This window comes from Saccostrea cucullata, unplaced genomic scaffold, assembly GCF_032062105.1.
Source record: "Saccostrea cucullata isolate Sc308-1 unplaced genomic scaffold, CSIRO_AGI_Scuc_v1 ctg217, whole genome shotgun sequence".
Classification (NCBI taxonomy): Eukaryota; Metazoa; Mollusca; class Bivalvia; order Ostreida; family Ostreidae; genus Saccostrea; species Saccostrea cuccullata.
Window position 1 is genome coordinate 391,873 of NW_026936638.1, and position 24,115 is coordinate 415,987.

Below are 24,115 nucleotides of genomic sequence, written 5' to 3' on the forward strand. Positions count from 1 at the left end.
CCTCCTCCCCCCTCTGGGTCGGCGCGTTTTTGTCTTTTTAGCTTTACTGGTCAGAGATCAGAAAAGCTTATGCGATAGCAAGGTATCCGTCATCCGTCTGTAATCATTTTTTTTTTCAAAAATGCTACTCCTCCTACAGTTTTGGTCCTTATACATTGCCATGGTTACTAAAAATAGAAAGTTCTGTGAAACTCCTATAAAATGTTACCCATCCTAAAGTTTTGGTCTGATTTCAATATAACTCGGCATACAGGGAGCCTACACTAAGAAACACAATTTAGTGCTTCAGTTTTTTATTTCGATGAACGGCGTTGCCATGGTTACTAAAAATAGAATTTTATTTGAAAATTCTTTAAAATGCTACCACTTCTAAAACTTTGGTCTGATTTCAATATAATTTTCCATACAAGTAGACAACATTAAGATACATAATGCTCTTTATTGATGCCTGTTGCAAGTTTCAAATCCAAGTGCTACTTTTCCTCTATTATACGTACAGATATACGTACAGACCAGTAGAGCTACAGTCTCACCAGAGACTTCTGGTTTTCAATGAATAATTTGTTCCCTTACAATTAAAATGACTCAGGTATGATTTATTCAAGGACTGATGTTTGATGTAAAAATGCAGTAGTAAGGGTGCACATGTATAATGACAAGTCATAAAATATTTCAATTGAGTTTATTATCACAGAATTTTTTAAGAATGTTGCAACAAAATATTCACACAAAGTTTTGTACAGCTACAGTAAATAAACCATCCTGGACAAATAAAATTCTTAAGATTTTGTTTCATTCAAAATCTAGAATAGGATTTTTACAATTTAAAAAGAGACTCAATTTTACATGTTTAAGGTACATTGATACTCTGATAAGAGGGATAACTCTTAATGACATAAATGTCTATTATTCCTTTATAAATTTGCCAAGTTAAAGTGTCTTTTTTGTCCAATTTTGCCCCGCAAGCTATGTTATAGTTGTTTGTATTTTACTTATAAAATACATTTCTTTTGGAAAATCACTTAGGTTCAAGCAACATTTTATATGAATGAGCACAGGGTTTATGAACCTTAACAGATTGTATAATGCACTAGATTACTGAATGTTTAACTTTAATTTAGCATTTTTCTAATGTTTATAGCATTCTGGATTACATTGCATCATTCTAATTTGAGCAGAGCAACTGGATTGCGAAATAAACATACATGTATATAATAAAGATAAAAATGAGAAAATTTTAAGCTGAAGAATTTATCTGTTACACTACTCATCATTTGGACAGTAGCAATTTTAATTATGATATAATGATTCTCACATAAAATTTAAATATTTACACATTCAGAAAAATATTAAAGTGTCGTTTACATAATTCACACACCAAATGTCACATGACAAATATTTGTTTTCTAGTTGTCTGTCAGGTAAACTGAAGTCTGAAAGTAATCAACAAATCAAGAAATGTGAACCACTCATTCTTCAATGTGCCACTATAAACAAAGAATACAACCTCCAATGCTCTATGTATGACATGATAACATAATGGCAAAAAAAAGCACCATATTACACAAATCACAGGAAAACAAAAATTTTAAAAATGTCAGAAAAAAATTCAGAGTTTGTATTGTTGAAGAAGCAAATTCATATTAGTAAAATTGCTTTTTTTTTGGCTTACTTTTCTGCTTCAAGCTCAAAATTTTACATTAGTTCAAATGTAAATGAACAAAAATGAAGCAATGGTAAATGTAAATCCTTGTAAATAATGATTTGATATGTGCAGGAAAAAAAAGTCAACATCAATTCCACTTCAGTAAAACTGCAACCATTAAGGAGCATTGTGCATTGATTGATGTATGTACACAAATACTCAATACAGATTCAAAATGTCAACTTAAAATATTGTCCAAATACCATGGTTATGATATAAAATTAAATTTCTTTCCCCAAATAAAAACAGATTTTCCAGAAGGCAGAAGCACCCCGGCCTAAGGAATTAATGCACTGCACCCTTTTGATTTTACAAAATTGGTAAGTGAATATCAGAGAAACTTGGAATGAAATAGGTCAAGAGAAAACTGACTGGAGTAGAGGGAGTTTCACAACCAGACCTTAAAGTTCCAATACAAACAGGAGCAATGTAATACAGTGTTCTATCATAGTTCTTAACTGAATGAATTCAGAAACTTCTTCTAAAATGCAACTGTCACAGATAAATGGAAAACATGTACATGTACTTGCAAAAATCATACAACCTCTAAACCCATATACAGTGTTATGCCGTATATCTATAAACACATATTCTTTAAAAATAATCCCCAACTTAAAGATGAAAGATATATTGCCATAAAAACATACATAATACAACCTAGAAATACTATAATTTGACAGAACTAAAGGGTTTGAGCATAGGTACCCATCTGAAGTACATTGATGATAAAAACTAATACAAATAATGAATTTAAAATTTGAAACGTGTCATCAGGTCACTTCTACTTCTCTAAAAAGGGTCATTTAAGCTTTTATCACCTGAAATTTTCAATTTATACCTTATTAATGCACAATATTGAATGACACTTTCAATCTTAATGAAATACATGAACACATGATGTCATAAACTAAAACATTTCATCACAACTTGTATACTCAAGGTATATTATATTGATCAAACATGATAATTCTCATAATAAATAAATTCAAATTCATTTACCTCCCTTTAACTGCTAGATATGTACTCATCATTCAAATCTTTTCACATCTGGGACCACAAAATTGTAAATTTTTTTCTTCAAATTCATAAAAACCTTACAGTAATACATGTATACAGGGTTACTTTCACCCCCTGTTATTTTCATCCATTCACACTTGCAAATAATTCTGCCCCAATTTAAATGTGCTTAATAAGTTATGTTTAAGAAATCATACTGTTTTCTTTGAATTCGCCCCATTTAAATTCACTCACCTGCGAGTAAAGTAAAAGGGATGAAAACAGAATGGGGGCAAAAATTCCCTTGTATACAGTAATACAGATTTAAGTTTTGTGGATACCATATCGGTCACTGTTATCATTATGCACTATTTTCCCAGCATTTCTGCCTTCAGACGATCAGCTATAGCTTTCCTCATGGCCATCTTTTTCTCCTCCTCGGGACTAAGTTTATTGGATTTTTCTGACACTCCATCTTCCATGGCTGATTTGGCCATGCGAGCAGACACGGGACGTTTTGGTTGGGACTTTTCTGCAGCTAATAACTGCTTTTCTCTTTCCTTTTTCTTCATTTCTAGCAATTTGTCTCTTTGTTGCTTCAAAAATTCTTGTCTCTTCTTTAGTTCTTCTGAGTTCATGTTTGACATGGCTGCCTGTATTTCAAAATGAAAAAAAATTATTACTTAACTGAAACAGATCTAAGTTCATGTGTATAAGTATAATTTTTTCTCCACAAATGCCTTGTGATTGGAATTTTAAGCTGTTCAAATACAGAAAAGTTAGATAATTAATCTAGTGTATCTTTTGCTATTTTTAACGTTTCTGCAATTCCACTAAACAGTAAACATAGAAAAAATGGACAAATTCTTGTTGCAATTTTACAGTATCTGTCATTTTGATCAAGATTTTGCATGTTTCACAAGTAATCTTACCTTTCCAATTCAAATGGCCTTGTATCTAAATTACTTTGAATTTAATAAAAAAAATATATAACCAGTGAAGAACCTAGCTAACACAAATACACAAAGCAGAATTACAGATCCCAGTACTCACAGCAGCTGCCTGGACAGCCGAAGTGGAAGGTTTGTTTGAAGTGGGCGTGTCATCTGTCTGTTTTAACCAGTTAGCTGCAGCCTCTGCACTCGACATCTGCGGTTTCTGTTGACCGACACTTGGTAGTTTCTGGGAGGCGATGGCTGCAGTGACACTAGCCGCAGGGACAGGTTCTGCTGGTTTAGGAGGGGGTGCGGCACTTTGGGGAGCAGCAGGAGTCACTGATATACTAGGCTAAAAATATGGTATAAATAGCTATTAATGAAATATGCCTTTTCTTTATAGTTTGCAAGACAAACAGATCAACTAAATAAATGTCAAATTCATTAAACAAGAGGTACAAATGACTCAACCATATTTTTGCCTTTTGTTGATTATCTCCCCTTGAAAGGGAGCTTGTTCTGTTATTTGAACAACTTATAACGAAGACTTGTACCAACAAATTACAATTGGACAAGTTGTTCTAAAGAAGAAAAATAGTGAAGAGTTTATGGATGGAGAGCTTAAAGCAGCTGAACAAGCAACTTGACAGTTAGACAGACACTTGGCTATGGGGGATCAGAAAAGCTTAATTTAGCTTCAACTAAGATGAGCTAATAATATACATTAAAAGGTAAGCAAGTTTGATTTTTGATCATTTTGCACTAGGAGTCTTCTCAATTGGATTGCATAAAAAATGATACAGATAATCTTTAAAAAAGGCTTAAAAAAATTGAAAGAAAGATTTGAAAATTTACTTCATCATCAATCAAAGGAAAAAACATTAAAATCTCAATATCAACAGGAAGAATGAGTTATTTTCTGTGTTCACTAAGTACACCCACCCAAGAGTTAAATTCTCAAAATGCTTAACATTTATTATGATATGTTTCGTTCATTCTGTGTCAGTGTGCTTGTACTTCAACAATACCTGACAATTTTTAAACATAATGCATGACCTAACCATATGTTTATAGTTTTGATGCTGAAACAAACATGCAGGCAAACAACCTCCCTTCTACAATTACAAATTATGTGCAGAACAATACATGAAATACCTAATAGGGTACATTACCTAGCTAATTCACAGCTTTGTGATCTATGACAGATTAACATATTAAGCAGACCTGTTTCTTTGCTTCCTGCAAATCCAAGTTAAAAATCCCACAAATGCATCAATACATTGAGGAAAATGGGGAACATAATCTGACAGTCAGAGGTGATAATAAAGTGATAAAGATTCTCCAGAATTGGATTACTAAGCATTCACTGACTGGGTAACCATTACTAGTTAGTAGTAGATACTGAAAAGTATAGGATGGAAAAAATTCACACAGGCATCATGACCATTTCATTAGCTCCTTTGATTGGAAAATATTCCCACTCCAACTTGACATTTATTTCATAATAATTATTTTATCAGATCATACATAGTTTTGTTTTAGGTTTTCATGTTTCCACATTATTTCCTGCTTGCACCTGTAGTTTGCTATCTTGATTTTGTAAAACTTTCAAGTTTGCACCAGTAAGTGCTGACTTGAAAAATATATGTGTTTGTGCAAATAGACTTAAAGTGTTTCATTTACAAGCTAAAGTGATATTTTTTACATACCTGTACTGCTGACTTGAAACCTGTTCTGGGGTATTGCTAGAAGTTGTTTCTTGTTTCAGCTTTCATTTGTGATTTATACTTACCACTGGATCTGTCGGAGGTTTTGCTGGTAATTGTTTATTGATTCCTGATGTAATACATGTACTTACTGCTGACTTGACCATGTTGAGATGTACATGTTGTGGTTTTGTCTATTTTGTTTATTAGTGAATAGATGTAATACTTACCACTGACTTGAGGTCTGTTTGTGGTTTTGGTGGTGGTGGTTTATTAGTGATGTAAAACTTACCGCAGACTTGAGGTCTGTTTGTGGTTTTGGTGGTGGTTTAGTCTCCTTTATTTATAAGTAATGCAATACTTACCGCTGACTTTAGGTCTGTTTGTGGTTTTGGTGGTGGTGGTTTTGTCTATTTTGTTTTTTAGTGATGTAAAACTTTCTGCTGACTTGAGGTCTGTTTATTGTTTTGGTGGTGGTTGTTTTGTCTATTTTGTTTATTAGTGATGTGATGACTTACCGCTGACTTGAGGGCTGTTTGTGGTTTTGGTGGTGGTTTAGTCTCCTTTATTTATTAGTAATGTAAAACTTACCACTGACTTGAGGTCTGTTTGTGGTTTTGGTGGTGGTGGTTTATTAGTGATGTAATACTTACTGCTGACTTGAGGTCTGTTTGTGGTTTTGGTGGTGGTGGTTTATTAGTGATGTAATACTTACTGCTGACTTGAGGTCTGTTTGTGGTTTTGGTGGTGGTGGTTTATTAGTGATGTAATACTTACCGCTGACTTGAGGTCTGTTTGTGGTTTTGGTGGTGGTGGTTTATTAGTGATGTAATACTTACCAGTGACTTGAGGTCTGTTTGTGGTTTTGGTGGTGGTGGTTTATTAGTGATGTAAAACTTACCGCTGACTTGAGGTCTGTTTGTGGTTTTGGTGGTGGTTTGGTGTTTCCTGCTGGTGGTTTACTAGATGCACTGGTTTGTGGAGCCGATTCATTTAATGTCATCCCAAACAAAGCCTATAATGCAGTGAATACAAATCTTCTAATATACATGTATATGCAGATTGACTGTGGATGGCAATCAAATACATGAATTACTAATTGGATAACTACAAGATGACCTAGTTCTGACCGATTAAATGGAAAATTGTATCAAAGTGGAAACATTTAAAACAAATTATTTAAAAATGTGCAAGCAATGACCAGAGTCAGTTATGTAGCATCAGCTTTCTCTGACATACACTTATAGTTAATCTGAGCTAAAGAGCAATGCCAATAGACTGAAGGAAAAAAAAACTACACTGTCATCTCCTGCTGACCTGGTCTAGTTTGGTTTTCTCTTTACTTTTCTCCTCCTCCAGTCTGGAATGTTCGACCTTGGAGATCGTTATCAGACTCTCCATCTCCTTCTTCATCTCCTCTTCTTCCACTGTCTTTTTCTTCTTCTGTTCTTCCTCATATTCCCTTTTGGACTGTCTAATATATATAAGAAAAAAATGCTTATTGGACTGCAAAAATCACTTTTTAATGACAATATATTTCCTCAGAAAATATCATAACATTATGAACTTTTAGTACCATTAGCTACTTTAATTTCTTTTCAGATGATTTTTTAAATTTTTTTTTAAATATATTTTTGTTACAATTTACTGGATTATAAAATGAAGCATTATGCCTTACTCTAAAACAGCTTTCAGGATTTCTTCCTCATTCTGTGCCCCGTACTGCTCATTGGAGGGGGCAGGGGGTGCGGATGTAGAGGGTTTTGATGTCCCCTCACTCAGGCTTTCAGGGAGAGCCCCCTGCATCTGCATGATCATGGCTAGAGCCTGCTGTTGTAACTCAATGTTTTTCTGAACCATCAGTCGAACAAAAATGGTGTAGTCCTCAGCAGCAAAGAACTGCTCAAACAGGCTCTGTAAAACAGATATCATTTTTATATACAGTAATTCAGTCAACAGTATTGAATCTAAGCCATTCATTTTTTTTATTTATCTTAGATCTATTTTACAATTGTTGATAGATATCAATTTGACAAATGGACATGGTGATACCCCACATCTTATTTTTCTTAAGGGGGAGTCTAGGTGTAAATTTCAATGCAATCGTAAAAAGTGGAATCCATGTATGGCATCATTTCAAATCAGACTCGAATTGTATGACATTCATTTTTAATCAAACTCAAACTTTTTAAATGTGTGGGGATTAGAATGTTGCATACAAAGAAAAAAATTGGTTTTAAGGTGGTGAGAAGAGGTCAATCAAAATAAATCAGTGACGAAAAAATAAAAATATGCATTTGAGCTTATTTTTTATTTTAAATTCATTTCCATAAAAATTACAATCTTTATATAGTGTAATAGTCTTCAACACAAGTGCCCCACTTACTCGCCAGTACTCCATTTCTCCCTGTTTATTAAATAGGATATTGATTTAATGAAAATACAGAGAGAGAGAATATGAATAGATAGCAAGGGCCACCTTTAATGACTATCATGAAAAATTTTAAGTTGCCCCAGATAATTTGAAGTATTCACATCATGTACAATTTAAGATTAATTTATATTCTGGTATTCATGAATATACTACTTAGGTTGATTACTTCAGAAATCAATATAAACTGTCTTTGTCAGTATCACTAGAGGCAGTGAAGCGGCTAAATTTGTAACAGAACTAGTCATCAGGTGGCCATGAAATGAGGAATAAAATTTCATTTTACCAAGCTGACTCTGCACTTAGCAGGATAGTAAAAATTACAAAATCCAACTAGCTTTAATTGAACATGAAATACTGGATCTCCTGTTATTTCTATAGATATCAGAATCCTTCTATTTTGTTTTCTGCTTTTCAAATTCAATACACAAAATTTACCTTGAGAGAATTACAATGCATGCATATAATTCTATGCTAACCCTGGGTACCATATATTTGTTTAAAATTTTTCAATATATCTTAATAAATTGGAAATTTCAATGAAAATAAATTATAATTACCGTATAAGTGGAAATTTTAGCGACCATTTTATTTTGGCATTATAAGCGAGGGTGCTGTGATCGCTAAAATTGAATATCGCTAAAAATTAATTGGGTTTTATTTGTTATAGCTTCTTAAGTGAGCATTTTAAAATCACTAAAATTAATTATTGCTAAAAATGAAGTACCAATTTTTAAGGAGAAATCGCTAAATTTGCGTCTTGCTAAAATTTCCACTTCTACAGTATATTCTAATTTAAATGTTAGAATGCATGCAAACTAAAACAGTTTATGGGAAATAAGATATTAAAATTAAAACTGCTTGGATAATGTGTTGATCATCTCTTTATATTTAGATCTACACTTTTTCTCTTCCATGAAATCAGCAGCAATACTGCCCTGATTTTTTTGTCAGATAATTAATCAATAAATGTGATTAAGGAAATAGGTTGACACAGCGCAATTGCTCAACCAGGAATAAATTATGGTTGCGAAATAACTTCACTACAGGACTTTGAACTAGTACATGTATTCTATTAATAATACTTCAATCTGAATTTTGCAAGAAAATATCATGACAATCCCTAAAAGGTGTAAGAAAAACTTGTTCTGAAATGACAATCAAACAATTTTCAAAACTTTTTAGAGAAAGGTGAGGAGGGGGGGGGGGCTTCTTCTTGGGATTTTACTTTCAAAACCTGAGTTAATGCACTATCTATAAATACTTACCTGGAACATTTCTTTGATTTCCTTTCTCCTGTTCATGTCTTGGACAGCTTTAATGACCTGGTCATGGCTTATACCTGTATCTTTTATGAAGGCGTCCAGCAACTTCTGAATCTATTTAGACAAAGAATTTAAAATCTGAAGTTTTCCCTAGAATCAGTAGAAGTCTCCAGACCTAAGTCTATGGAAAAGAACGACAAGAACTCATTTTGCCCTTCCTTATTTCGCAAATAAAACTTACAATAGCTTTGTATTCCTGGTGAACTTTCTTGTATTCCTCACTGTCTTCAATACTTGGATCAAAAACTGAAATTGAACAGCTTCATATACTTATATAAGCTTGAACCCAACATCACAAGTGATAAAAGGATTATGAAAATCTTAGATAAAAAATAGCAACTGCTTTTCATTTCACTTGCTAAATCAATATAAGTCCGGGCATATCATTATCTTGCAACTTTGAGCTTTTTCAAGGAAACAACAGCTCCTGGGAAAAATTTTGAGAAAATTTTTCAGTTATTTTCAGTGCAACTCCTTTTATATTCTTCAAAATCATTTCAGAGTGTATCTACATGTACTCTGATTTCTTTCCTATATTACAACTATATAAGACATATTTTAACTGTTAGTCTCATTGTTCTGACTATGCCTTCTCATGTTATATATGTATCTGCCATGGATAATTAGAGTCCAAATTATATATCTTCAGACCTTTTTCCAAATTATATATCTTCAGAATTGCGCCCATGTGAAAAGGGTCCTTATGGCAATTTTTATGCATTTTGAGTTTTTCACGGATTCTGATAGAGTAAGGTTAGAAGTTGTCAAATATGAATTTTTATGGTCCTACGTCTACTCTAAGTAGGTTTTTTCTTCATTTTTATCAAATATACTTTAACAGGTTAATAATGACGTCATGTTTTTCAACAACGTCAAACGTTTTCAGAGTGAACGTTAAATGATTTTCTTCTGTAATTTTACTACGGTGATTAATAGTTGTATAATATTTGATATTTTTCCATGCACATTATTTTTATCTCATTGTCTCTTTTAATTATTAATAATTATTTAATAGTTATATATATTATGGATTCATCAGTGGTGTATAGTATTATGAGTGAGTGTTTGTTTTACATATCACTTTTCTATGACACCAGGGGGAAACCTGAACAGCGGGCAACATCCATTAATTTTTTTTTTTTGTTTTTTTTTTTTAAACAATTATTTTCTCAAACAAAATATTTACTGGTAATCCATGCAAGAGTCATTTGATAAGCCTGTAGAATTCATTTGAAAATTATTTTAATTTAAACATTGCTCTCGATAGGTCAAGATTTCAGCATAAACGATATATCTTTAGTTACCATATATGTGAAAATTGCAACATTACGCTACCTAAATGCTACTGCGAAGCGAAAATTTATTTGATTGTTCTTTCTTTCTAAATTTTATATAAAAGACAGAAAAATTGTGAAGTGTGGTACATGTAACATGTAATTACGATACACAATGCAATAGACAGTAAATAAAAAGGAAATTCGGTTGATTCACTGCATCTACGAGTATAAGGTTGTCTGTCTGCATTGGGTCAATAATGACACTGCTTTTTTGAGAATATAAAGGATACACGAAATATTTTTAAGTTTAGCAGTAAAAATATTTTAATATTAACCAATCAAAAGGTGGAAATTTTACAAACAAATGAATGAGTTATAATCCGCAACATTTACACAATAGATAAACCCAGGATTAACATTTGTAGGATTATGTGTATGTTGGTGAAGGGGGGTGGGGGTGGGGGGGGGGGGGTTAAAAAATCTAAATGGCAGAAACTTACAATTCTTGTGAACACGAGTTAAAATAAATAAAAAATATTTTTTTTACTTCAAAAGTTTTAGGTGCACCCAGTACCATTAACCCTACAACTTGAAGATTCACTTTTTTATTTAGGTTTGAAATAATGCTGCCTATCATTCTTCATTTTATTTTTGTACCTTTAATTCTGAGCATTGTCATTTTCAAAATCGCACAGCGATCATAAACACTATGAGCCTGGAACTGAATTGCTATGAATTCAGTATTGTTAATCATGTATATAATGATACCCTAAAATTAAAAAATCTGGTTTTATTTTATGAAATGGATGGTTTTAGAAGCACACCCATAGAATTAAATCAAAGATGCCATTTACGGTTTATATGTATAGCTTTTGTTAGGGTAGGGGTGGGTTAAAGATTAATAACATGTAATTGTTTATGCCTAAATATACAGTCAGTTGAATATGACTGTTTTGTATAATATATTTCCTGAAAATTTTCTGTGAACTGGCTGAGCTTTGAAATGTCAGATTTATGTAGGGATGTAAACATCTTAGAAAATCATCATATTATTTATGACCTAATTAAAAAAAAATCCCCTTCATTCTAATGTTGTTTTCTAATTTTGTTCTATAAAGTGAGTTTTAAAGAGTATGAATTCCATTCTGGTCCCGTGCCCAGGGACGTAGCCACAGTGTGTGTGTGTGGGGGGGGGGGGGGGGGGGGCTGGCCCTTCACTTTTTTCCCCAACCTTACTTATACTATAGGAATTGATAATTGAAAGTCTGGTTGCCCCCCCCCCCTCCCACTATTGTGATGTACGGAAAACATAGTATAAAAATTGGTACTGAAAAAAATTGGCCTCTAACCCCCCCCCTCCCCACGAAATAGGATTTTCGACTTTGTGCAACATTAACCTTTTTTTTTTTTTTTTTTGCCTGTCAACTTTTTCAGGGAAGTAAAAAAAATTCTCTGGCTGCCCCCCCCCCCCACTTTCAAAAACGATGCTACGTGCCTGGTGCCAGAAGCTTGGATATGCTAAGTCTTGTAAAGCCTACATGTTACGGAAATATATATAAGCACCCCCCCCCCCCCCACCACCTCAATCCCCTGCACTGCAGCCAAAATAAAACAAAATGCAAGCATATTGTTGCCGTTATATGTCATGTATTTTCAGCATTGAATTTTATTTTCTGTTAGCAATTACATGTAGAAATAAAACCCGACCCTGAACTTATAAAGATTTTTTTATCAACCAAAACAAATAAATATTTTTTGAGCATATTTAATAATATTTATCCATAATTTGATGGCAGGTTAAACAATATATTATTCCACACTGATAACTGCAATGAGAAGTTCAGTGATGATTGAGTTTTTAGCATGATAATTGATCTGTTAAGAGACATTCAATGCTGATCGAGCTTTTATGAAAGACAAAGTTTGGCATGGCTTAAAGAATTAATTTGCAGATAATGCTTAAAACATTTGAACTCCGTATGAAAAAAAAAACAACAACACGTAAGTACCAAAGAGTTACATGTATATTAAACTTGGAGATCTTGAAAATAAATAGCTATACATGTATATATAGTTTAGAGAACAAAATTGATATTTTCTTTCATTTATTATTTCATTTGTTTTGAAAACTCATCTGTTTCAATAGAGTTTCACATTTCTCAATATTAGATAAATAGATTCAATATAAATATTTTTATCTATATACCCTCTCCTCTCTCTCTCTCTCTCTCTCAGATTTACTTGACCAGCTCTATTTAAGTTAGAACATTAAGAACATTTTTTTTCATTCGGATGTTTTTTGCTTGTTTTAATTTCTCTAAATTGAAGTGTCTTTGTGCAACAAGAATATAAGACAAAACAACATTTTTAAATTTTAATTTATTTTATCTTGATTATAGGGTAGACCTTTACATGTGTATTATTTTTTTTAAATGAAATTCGTCATGAAATTATTTCCTGCAAAAAAAAAAAAAAGCTATAGATAAGAGATTTGAAAAAAAATTAAAGTCTGTTCAATTTTGAAGTTTTCTTTTTTTTTTTCTTCTTTGTTTTTGTTTTTAAGTTAACCTTATTCCCAAAGTACAACAATATTTTTTTATTTAAAAATGCATGATTATGATGACGATTAAAAGTTTTTTTTTTTATTTGGTCATAAAATATCTCTTTTATAATACGGGAGAAATTTCATGCGAACATGCAGCTGAAATGTGAAAAAGTACGCAGTTAAAATAATGAATGTCCCTGCCTGGTACCCCTGTTACATCGATTGTTGACATCAGAGTTATCTCTCCTATTTTTATTTATAGAAAATACAAATAATCTTGACTATCGTTCTTACACATTCTTGCTAGATTTGTAAAAAAGATGTATGTTTAATTTCAACATTTGTACAAACAATTTAACAACAGTTTAAGCAGTATGCACCGATGAATCAATGTTTACAAGTGATCGACGCGATCTTGATGTGTATTTGAGAGTGGTGGAGCGGATCTCAAAGAAGTAGGAAGACATTTTTCCTTTGCAATATTTTTTTCGACATACCCTGTCTAAGATGTATTCTAAAAATTGTATAAATATGTAAATAAAATTTATCTAGCGTGTAAAGGTTCAATATCCTATGATCAGAAAACACCTTGTCTACAGCTTCTATACATTTAATCACCTATGTAGGAAAACTATTGGTATTATAGAGACGTATTTAATAATGTTTGTTAAGAAACCAGTTCTAAATGTTTTTATTTATATCTATTATAATCGGTGGATTAGAAGATTCAGATATTGATTCAATTAATTTAACGATGAAAATAAATTCCACATGCTGGAAACAGCAATGAAAACTCTGGATGCGTCAAACGTCAAAACACGTGGTTAAAAAAAATCTGTGTCGAAGTTCACCGTCAGTCTGCAACGTCACATCTTTATGACGTTATTTCTCTGTTTTAGCAAAAATGCCATAAGGACCCTTTTGTCATGGGCGCAATCATTTGTTTCCTTCATAAGAAGTGGAAATTTAAAGAAAAACTGTTCAAAAGATATGGAATATATCAATTCATATTTTACTATGCTATTTTATGCACTCAAAATGGTCATTTACATGATGAAATTCAGTTGGGTCCCGCAAATGTGCTTGCCCTGCACCGCATGGGATCTGGGGTGGTCTCCAGACCCCCAGCTGATTTTCCCATTTTCTCCAGAAATGGTAGTTTTCCCTAATAGCTAGATTAATAATAATCCCTAATAGCGGAGAAAAAATTACATAATTAGCTGCTAAATGTTCTAAATTAAAATTACCACTGACCGGACTTCGGTTTAGTATTATAAATGCAACATACATACAACGTCTTGTGACGTCAGAGTCTAGACGTAGCAAACGTCACATGCTGTTTGATGAGACCAAACTAAAATAGGCAAAATTAAATAGAAATCTGCGCCCTAGCTAACTGTCAACATATTATTAACATTTGTAAAATTCTGATGCCTTCTTTTACAATCCATCCACGCAGAAAAAAATCAAAGGTGTGAGAAACTAAGAGTAGATCTAGTGGAGATATTGCAATAGGTGAAAATAAAAATCGATGTCGAGCATTGGCATGCATAGCAATGACATACATGAACTTTCTCTTTGTACACATTTATATAAAATAAACATTCACCAATAACGTGAAAAAATACTCACTTAAACATTTTGATTCCATAAAAGTTAAAACTGGGACTTGAAAGAAAGGATTTCCCAAGAAACACAGTAGTTCATCGTAGACCCAATCATCTCGCTTCGCCATCTTGACAAAATGACGCCAAGTCTCGCGTTTCTAGGGATTTTATTCGGAATTCTCTAGACTTTACCTTGAATACACATCGGAAAAAATTAATTTGCTCAAAATTTAGTCGTGTCTATACTTGATTCAGTATAATTTAAAAGGGACCAACTCAATAGATACTCAATATCTAATTGTAATTTACGATCCTTTTGCTGATTAATCAAAAGTACTTAAATATTCTTATTCTTGTTATATTCATAGGGTTATAGCAATTTTTTTCTTAGATATAAAATAAAAAAAGAAGCTATTTAAGAGTTTCATTAGTTAGAAAAATGATATTTTTTCAGATAAAGGAATAAATTTGTAAATCATCAATCATTTGGTTCATTTAAATTATCTTTTGTTTTACTAACAATGTATACTTTTATTAATTTTTATCTTTGTGTAAATATGTTAAAATAAAATCGGTTAAAGAGCTTACCACAGCTCATGTTATCTCTATTGTACTGTATATATGTGCCGACTATTAATAAAATTTACTTGACTTGATTATGATACTCAATACAGTTTGGGTTATTTAGAAAACCGTACAAAATATCTTAGGTATCATTTTGAGGATACACCGTTTAACCTCAGTTTCAGTATCAATCTTTCGGAACCCATTTCGTATTTCCCTTGGTCAATTCTGAGAGATAGTAATGAGATGATGAAAAGTGTAAATTTGAGCTTCTACAAGTTTGAGGAATATGATGTTTTAACTTAGATAAGTTAAGTGGATAAAAAGAACTGAAAATGACAACCCGTGCAGCAACATGTAAGTATAAGGATATTGTGACTGCACTTTGAGAAGACGCAGACGATAGGTCATGAATGCAAATGCAATGATGGACTAATCTGATTATTATGAACGTCCATTTTTCGATGGTTGTATGCGAGAGCGTATTATCACGTAGCTCTTTCTTCCTCTGTCCTAGTGAATGTGTATTTTAAAAATAATTTTAGGGATGTGTATTTTCTAATGATTTTATAAACCAATTTTTGTATCTTTGAATTTTGTAAACTGCTACTCCCTTTAATAACAAAATGCCAATTTGAAAAATTTGTGACATATATGAGGCGCCGTTTTAATATTTTTGGGGTATTTTCTGATATCCAAAAAGAAATTATTGATATCAATAATTTGAATTCTTGATATCAAAAAATATTTTTTGATATCAAAAAATAATTCTTGATATCAAAAAAAAGATTTTTTGATATCAGAAAAAGATTTTCTGATATCAAAAATTCGAATTTTTGATATCAAAAAATCATTTTCTGATATCAAAAAAGAAAGAAGAATTTTTGATATCAAAAAATACATTTTTTGATATCAAAAATTCGATTTTTTGATATCAGAAAATAAACAAGATTTTTTTATATCAAAAAATCAAATTTCTGATATCAGAAAATCGTTTTCTGATATCAAGAATTCGAATTTTTTATATCAGAAAATGATTTTTTGATATCAAAAAATGATTAGTATTTTCTGATATCACAAAATCAATTTTTTGATATCAGAAAATAAGAACCAAGTAAAATTTCGATCGATTTAATGAATGATCCCCGTTATGAACTTTCAGTTCCCGCCACACAAATTGTTGCGAACTTTGTTGAGTTCTAATAAGTCTTAAAATTGGACATGTTTGGATATGTTAGGATGCTGTCGTCTTTTGAACATGCTTCTCATAAGTTGAAGACCTGTCTTGTTATAAGGATGTCATCGTTCTTTTACACTATTGACTATATTTTAAGAATTTATTGTGCACACACAACTTAAGCACCAACTTTATGGATAACTCCGACTTCACCTTGAAGACCACACAACGAGTACTTGCTGGTCAGCTGTGATGTTACATCACTTTAGACATTGACAAATATGCAATTGGAAAAGCTAATGGCTGCTGTTGATAGGAGTAACAGAGAAATTCTAAGTCTAAGCCCGACCTACAGCACACCTAGATTGTTGCCGATAAACAACAATTTCTTTCTGTTTTACACTTTAATGTCTGAACATGTGTTTAACGAATATACAACGTTTTCTAAACATTTACTGTAGCCCGAACCCGATCCTAAAACAAGATTATTTTTACAAAGATGGATTATTTACTCAGATTTATCCCAAAAACTAAAAAGTAATATATTTGAATTCCATGCAAATAAATATGACCAAAAATATCAAAAACACTTATTAAATTCTTCCATTAAAAAATATTATTAAAAACCTGATTTAAATTAACAAATTTTAGTAGAAAGCAAATCTGGCACTGAAGTTCGGGATTTTCTCAGATCAAAGGAGTATTCATTATTTATGTGAAGTTTCTTCGACATTTTATTTTATTTTCTGATATCAAAAAATATTATATATATATATATATCAAGAAATCAATTTGAATTTCTGATATCAAAAAATCATTTTCTGATATCAGAAAATCGATTTTTTGATATCAGAAAATGATTTTTTGATATCAGAAATTCGAATTTTTGATATCAGAAAATGACTGATATTTTTTGATATCAAGAAATCGAATTTTTGATATCAATAATTACATTTTTTGATATCATAAAATCCTGAAGATTTTTTGATATCAGAAAATGATTTCTTGATATCAGAAATTCGAATTCTTGATATCAAAAAATGATTTTCTGATATCAAAAATTCGAATTTATGATATCACAAAATGAATTTTTGATATCAGAAAATACCTTAAAAATATTAAAACGGTGCCCCATAGACATATACATGTGAGAAATTGCTTCATGTAGTGGGAGCTCTGGGAGCACAAGTAAGAGTATTTGGTATCATTTTGGCTATATGCCCAGCATCACTTGGTCTCTAATCTGCCTAATATATTAATTGTTTATCAATGCCTTAATGCATATATATCTTTTGAATTAATTGTAAGAGGAAAACGTTTAAAATTTTGGAGTATATATATTTCATAAGAAATTACAAGGGCTAGTAAGCTCGTGACCTAGATCCTGTTGATATTTAACTTTGACATTTCACAGTGAAATTGTAAACAATTTGATATTTTTTTTTTAATTTTAAAAACAAGGGAGATAATATATAGCATGTACATTACTAATTTAGCCTTTGCAAATCACTGACTTGGGATCTTGAACTTGTTCTTAGACTTTAACTTTTCTTATTAAAGTAAGCTTGACTTGATTTTAAAATGTTAATCTTTCAGGGCTAGGACAAAACTGAACATTGGCATCTTTCAATTATCATTATGCTAAAGAAACTAATTACTTTAATTCTCTGGAAGTCTTTTATGAATATGAGTTATTCTGTATGTCTGTGCATTAGATTTTTTTTGTATTGTGATAGACACAATCCATGCCTCAATCCTTTTCAGTCAATTCAAAGATCAAGAATCTAAAGGACTATAGATTTCGGATTTTAAACAACTTGACCCCACAGCCCACTGGGATTGAAATCGAAAACACACTGAAGTACTTTTCCCAGACTTTAAGAAGGTGAGCATTTTTTGTGTGCTTGTAATGTTTAATAGCTGCTTACAAATTACCTACATTATATATACAGTGCAATCCCCTCTTTTATTTTTGCACCTTTTGCCCAACTCTCAGTTGGGTGAATTTAAAGTGGGACAAGTCAAGGAACACTATTATTTCTTGATCAGAACCATGAAAAAGTGAATGAATTTAAAGGAGACTAAATTTTTTACAAGTGTCAAAGGGCAAAAATAACTTGGAGGGGGGATAACCCTTTATGCAGTATATTTTAATAGCAAGAAATGATTGACAGCCCATTAAGGCATAAACTGTATATAATTGTAACAACACCCTTACAACAGAGAGAAAATATATAACACCATGAGTTCATGACCATCTTCGATGGATCCTGCATCACGCAGCAACAATTTATGTTGATAATTTAATCACAGACTCAAACTTAGTGTAGATGGTACATCTGACCGATACTTTTGTGATGAACTGCAAGGCTAAAGTTTCTTACCAGGTTCTTTACTTAGCATCTATAAGTCGCACCATAGCCAAACTGACATTGATGCTGCTTCCAAGGATGTGTGTGGAGTTCATTTCAGCTGGATGGTAAAGATGTCATATGATTGGTACAGAAGAAGCCAGATTTACATTACTAGAGCAGCTTCATTTTCATATCTGATAAAAATTTACCAAATTTAGACTTTCATGTATGAAACTTCTAGGGTTGCTTATTAGCTCTGACAACTGAATTTATAGTTTGTACTAATAGTTTTTAAATTGAACATTGAATTTGTGTGAGACTAATCCTGACTTGTAAGCATACGCCAAAGTGACCTTCCTAGTCTTATTTTGCCTATTTCCAGTGTATTGAAGGATGTCCCCAACATTCCAGCAGAGAGCTATGGACCACGACAGAGGGACAGTGTGCGGCAGTCGGTTTTTCCTAATCTGAACTACACAGGGTTGTATTATGCCATCCTGAATATGATTGACATTGTACCTACAATGCAGATGAAACAGATAGGTATGTATTAAATTTTTGCCAGGAGGAACCTGTCAACCAATCACAAAACAATTATAATTACAAGAGCTGAGCTTGATTTTTGAAAATGTTAATGTTTTTCATAACAGATATTGAAGTCTGAAATGTAGATGAAAAACTGTGAAATCAATAAATGGATATCTTTTTTTTTGATATATATACAATGAATATGAAAAAGACATGAGTATATATGAGTTATTTATTTACAGAAATAGGGGAGTATGTTCTTAAGGTTCTGGGATGCCTTGTTCCATTTTTGGAGCACGATCTACTGGATTCTCTACCTTACACAGTGGCTTCAACCTTAGCAATATTTCCTCCTACATTACACAAGGACACCATTGATCTGCTTTGTAGCAACATGCTGCCAATGACTCTGGGTTTGTATTATCTAAAAGACCACATTGCTGTCTGTGTGTACATCTTTTCAGTCTTTTTTTTTTTTTTTTTGATATTAGGAACATAATTTTTATCAGCAAAATACTGTTCATATTTATGAAAATGATAAAAGAAGAAATCAAAATAAAATGGAGGTCTAAACATTTTGCCTTTTTATTCCCTCATATCAAAGTTGGAGAGATATAGTAATGAGTTTGTGTGTGGACGGGTAGGTGACTTAGTAATTGCATGCATCATAATGGAAGAGATGAAACTACATTGTAATAATGTATATCATGATTGATGTGCTCCTATGCAAAGATGATAAACATATGTAGCCAAAGACTATTACCATGGTGCACTTCAGTAATATGAAGTTGCACATGCACTACAATATTTTTTTTTGTCTGACAATTGTTCTTAGGTGATACATGTACATATTTTTAAAGTTTATTTAAGAATAATTTTTTTTAGCTCACCTGAGCCGAAGGCTCAAGTGAGCTTTTCTGATCACATTTTGTCCGGCGTCCGTCTGTCTGTCCGTCTGTCTGTCTGTAAACTTTTCACATTTTCGACTTCTTCTCAAGAACCGCTGGGCCAATTTCAACCAAACTTGCCACAAAGTATCCTTGGGTGAAGGGGATTCAAGTTTGTTCAAATGAAGGGCCACGCCCTTATTCAAGGGGAGATAATTGGGACTTAATGAAAATTTAGTGGCATATTTTAAAAATCTTCTCAAGAACCACTGTGCCAGGAAAGATGAAACTTATGGGGAAACATCCTCAGGTAGTGTAGATTCAAGTTTGTTCAAATCATGACCCCCTGGGATAGGGCGGGGCCAAAATGGCCGACCAAAGTTTTACATAGAAATATATAGGAAAATTCTTTAAAAATCTTCTTCTCAAGAATGACAAAGCCATAATTCATCATATTTATATGGGAGCATGCTCAGGTAGTGTAGATTCAAGTTTGTTCAAATCATGACCCCCTGGGATAGGGCGGGGCCAAAATGGCCGACCAAAGTTTTACATAGAAATATATAGGAAAATTCTTTAAACATCTTCTTCTCAAGAATGACAAAGCCATAATTCATCATATTTATATGGAAGCATGCTCAAGTAGTGTAGATTCAAATTTGTTCAAATCATGACCCCCAGGGGTAGGGCTGGGCCAAAAAGTTTTTAAAGATATATATGTAGGAAAATTCTTTAAAAATCTTCTTCTCAATCATTTTCTAAAAAATAGCTAATCCATGATTGGTCATGGGACTACTTTTGGATTTAAACTTTACAATAAAAAGCCGTTTTCTACATTTTCCTACCCTTAGTGCTCAGGTGAGCGATGTGGCCCATGGACCTCTTGTATTTATAAAGTTCTAAATTTCCAGGTTATGATGGCTGCTTTGAGCCTTCCTATGCCAGCGAGTCAGCTGCTGCCATTATAACGATGGTTCTCCAGCATACAGACAATGGTTGTAAGTTCTAAGTCATTTGTTTAATCTATTGCTTCATCAGAAAAAAAGTTAAACAGTTATAGAAAAAGTTCATATATATATAGTAGTATCATGATAAATATTTTCTCTGCAATGTTGCATGTGTGTTTTTATCTTATTTTGTAAAAGATTAAAAAGCCATAAACAAAAGTGAAGTTGGAGGTGAGGGGTAGAAAAAAATACCCTGGTAATGCAAAATGATGTAAGGTCATGCTCATTGATGTTTATTTTATTTTTTATATTACAGCATTCCACTCACAGATTTTAGAATGCTTTATGAGCATTAAAAGAGACCTTATTAAGGTAATTTTTACATCTAAGTCTTCATACTTTGCCATTGTGTGGTAAACAACTATTTCAAACTAGAAAGTTACATTCCAATATTTACTGTTTCAATGTGTATTAAAAATTTCTTTATAGCATATTGAAATACTAGTATATTGAAGCACTTTGAACAGCCCAGTGGGGCTAAACTTTAGGAGAATATTTCTTAGCTCAAATCAGAATTGACTATAGCCCCATCTTCGCTAGCCAAGGGTGTCCGATCCAAAGTCTACTCTCTGAATTGTTGTAGAGTAGATTTCGGATCGGAAACCCTTGGCTAGCAAAGATGCTATAGCCCATGCTAGTGAAATCACAGAGGGAGTAGTGCTGTATTAACTCATTTTATTGTAGGACATCCTTAGTATTGTGGCCTATGGACCTTTCACTGCTAGAGCCCCTGCTGCCAATCTGTTGTTTTATTACTGGCCTCAGCTTAATCCTGCACTGACAGATAGAAGAGGAATCCACTACAAATACACAGGTAAACCAATACATTGTCAAAATAGGAAGTTAGCCTTTATGAGGATATCTGTATATAAAAGCTAAAGAAAATTAAGAATCGTGATGATTATAGGAAAATTGGTAAAAAAAAGTTGGTCCGCCTATAAGTTGGTTGTATATTTTGAGCTTATATTGTAGGGAATGACCAAATAACATATCTACCTTTTTATAACTCATCTATAAGTGGGTCAAAGTGTTTTGGACCAAAGATTAATCTAAAAAATCCGACTTATAGGAGAGTATATTAGTAATTTAAAATGATAATATATTGCATATTGTATTGTTAGCTCACCTGAGCTGAAAGCTCAAGTGAGCTTTTCTGATCACATTTTGTCCGGCGTCCGTCTCTCTGTCCGTCTGTCTAGCTGTCTGTCTGTCCGTCTGTCTGTAAACTTTTCACATTTTCGACTTCTTCTCAAGAACCGCTGGGCCAATTTCAACCAAACTTGCCACAAAGTATCCTTGGGTAAAGGGGATTCAAGTTTGTTCAAATGAAGGACCACGCCCTCATTCAAGGGGAGATAATTGGGAATTAATGAAAATTTGGTGGCATATTTTAAAAATCTTCTTCTCAAGAACCACTGTGCCAGGAAAGATGAATCTTATCGGGAAATATCCTCAGGTAGTGTAGATTCAAGTTTGTTCAAATCATGACCCCAGGGGGTAGGGCGGGGTCAAAATGGCTGACCTAAGTTTTACATAGAAATATATAGGAAAATTCTTTAAAAATCTTCTTCTCAAGAATGACAAAGCCATAATTCATCATATTTATATGGAAGCATGCTCAGGTAGTGTAGATTCAAGTTTGTTCAAATCATGACCCCCGGGGGTGGGGCGGGGCCAAAATGGCCGACCAAAGTTTTACATAGAAATATATAGGAAAATTCTTTAAAAATCTTCTTCTCAAGAATGACAAAGCCATAATTCATTATATTTATATGGAAGCATGCTCAAGTAGTGTAGATTCAAATTTGTTCAAATCATGACCCCCAGGGGTAGGGCGGGGCCAAAATGGCCGACCAAAGTTTTTAAAGATATATATAGGAAAATTCTTTAAAAATCATTTTCTAAAAAATAGCTAATCCATGATTGGTCATGAGACTACTTTTGGATTTAAACTTTACAATAAAAAGCTATTTTCTACTTTTTCCTACCCTTAGTGCTCAGGTGAGCGATGTGGCCCATGGGCCTCTTGTTATTTTTAGCTTGGCCTCCAGTACTCTGTCAGAGACAAGGTTGTGTTAACTCAGGGAACTGTCAGGCTGTCAAGGTAAACCTTCAAATAACAGCAATAATCTGTATAATAATTTTAAAGTTCCTCTTTCAGGTCACACTTTAGATAAATTTTCTTGAAAAGAGTAAATTAAACTTCTTTTGATCATTTCCTCATTTACCAGTAGGTAAGTTAAGAATTAAAGGCTTTGTACATGTATTAAAGTTATTGTTTAAACTGAATTGTTCGATTCCGTGATAGTGACCTTTTATATTTCCTTGTATTTGAATAGATGTGTTTAAACCCTGCCCTGGCCATTCACTCTGGAGACAAGCCCCCTCCCCTGTATATCTGTAGTGACTGCGCCGATGAACTGAGAAAGGAACACAGTGAATACATCACAGATATTCTACTGCCAATGTCACATGTATCAACTGTCTGTGAAAATAAGGTTTCATATGGCTTCAACATTTAATTGAAAAAATAAAAATAATCAGAAAAACTTAAGAGAATTTAGTTTATTTACTGTTGTTACAGAACAATTGTTGTAAGGTACAATATTAGAAGCATATTACTTGAAAGTCTTAATATATATACATGTAAGTGAAAATGAAAAAAAAGGTACACAATAAACATACAGCAATATAAATTACCTGCTGTATGTAACTTTAATTCTATTATAGAACTGCAGGTCAGAAGACAATCTTGCTGTCTGTACATGTTTCTCTATTGAGTGTGCCAGCTACAATGGCAATCGACCAATCAGATACTGTGAGTACTGTGACAGCCAGCGCCACCACGGACAGAAAGGAGAGCTCCACATCTACCACCGCAGTATTCCAGAAATATGGGACTGTAACATGGAGGTCCAGAGGTACCTTACTGATGGCATTGTCAGGTAAGGAAAAGTGTCCATGCCATGCAGATTTCTTTTCAATTTCAACTATCTATTTTTGGCCAGAGATTAATTTTCTAATCTGTTCAAGGCAACTTTTTTTCAGTAGATATTGAATCATGTAATGGA

General features: G+C 32.7%; 2 protein-coding genes across 2 annotated transcripts in view; one reads left to right on the forward strand and one right to left on the reverse strand.

The window, feature by feature from the left end:
* Positions 1 to 2,064: 2,064 nt before the first annotated feature.
* Positions 2,065 to 14,655, reverse strand: LOC134246078 (cilia- and flagella-associated protein 36-like). Its single transcript, XM_062728343.1, has 8 exons — positions 14,553 to 14,655; positions 9,280 to 9,344; positions 9,042 to 9,152; positions 7,021 to 7,256; positions 6,660 to 6,816; positions 6,244 to 6,357; positions 3,755 to 3,988; positions 2,065 to 3,354 (listed from the first exon to the last, which is right to left on the reverse strand). The coding sequence occupies exons 1-8, from the start codon at positions 14,653 to 14,655 to the stop codon at positions 3,070 to 3,072; spliced, it is 1,305 nt and encodes a 434-aa protein (XP_062584327.1). The 3' UTR covers positions 2,065 to 3,069.
* A 648-nt stretch (positions 14,656 to 15,303) lies between these two features.
* LOC134246034 (protein unc-79 homolog) overlaps positions 15,304 to 24,115 on the forward strand; it is a 55,082-nt gene continuing 46,270 nt past the window's right edge. The window contains exons 1-10 of the mRNA XM_062728297.1: positions 15,304 to 15,448; positions 18,033 to 18,153; positions 19,005 to 19,165; positions 19,393 to 19,563; positions 20,949 to 21,035; positions 21,301 to 21,356; positions 21,729 to 21,858; positions 23,084 to 23,148; positions 23,384 to 23,542; positions 23,775 to 23,989. Of these exons, the coding sequence (XP_062584281.1) occupies positions 15,427 to 15,448; positions 18,033 to 18,153; positions 19,005 to 19,165; positions 19,393 to 19,563; positions 20,949 to 21,035; positions 21,301 to 21,356; positions 21,729 to 21,858; positions 23,084 to 23,148; positions 23,384 to 23,542; positions 23,775 to 23,989 (1,187 nt within the window). The 5' untranslated portion in view covers positions 15,304 to 15,426. The remainder of the gene's footprint in view (positions 15,449 to 18,032; positions 18,154 to 19,004; positions 19,166 to 19,392; positions 19,564 to 20,948; positions 21,036 to 21,300; positions 21,357 to 21,728; positions 21,859 to 23,083; positions 23,149 to 23,383; positions 23,543 to 23,774; positions 23,990 to 24,115) is intronic.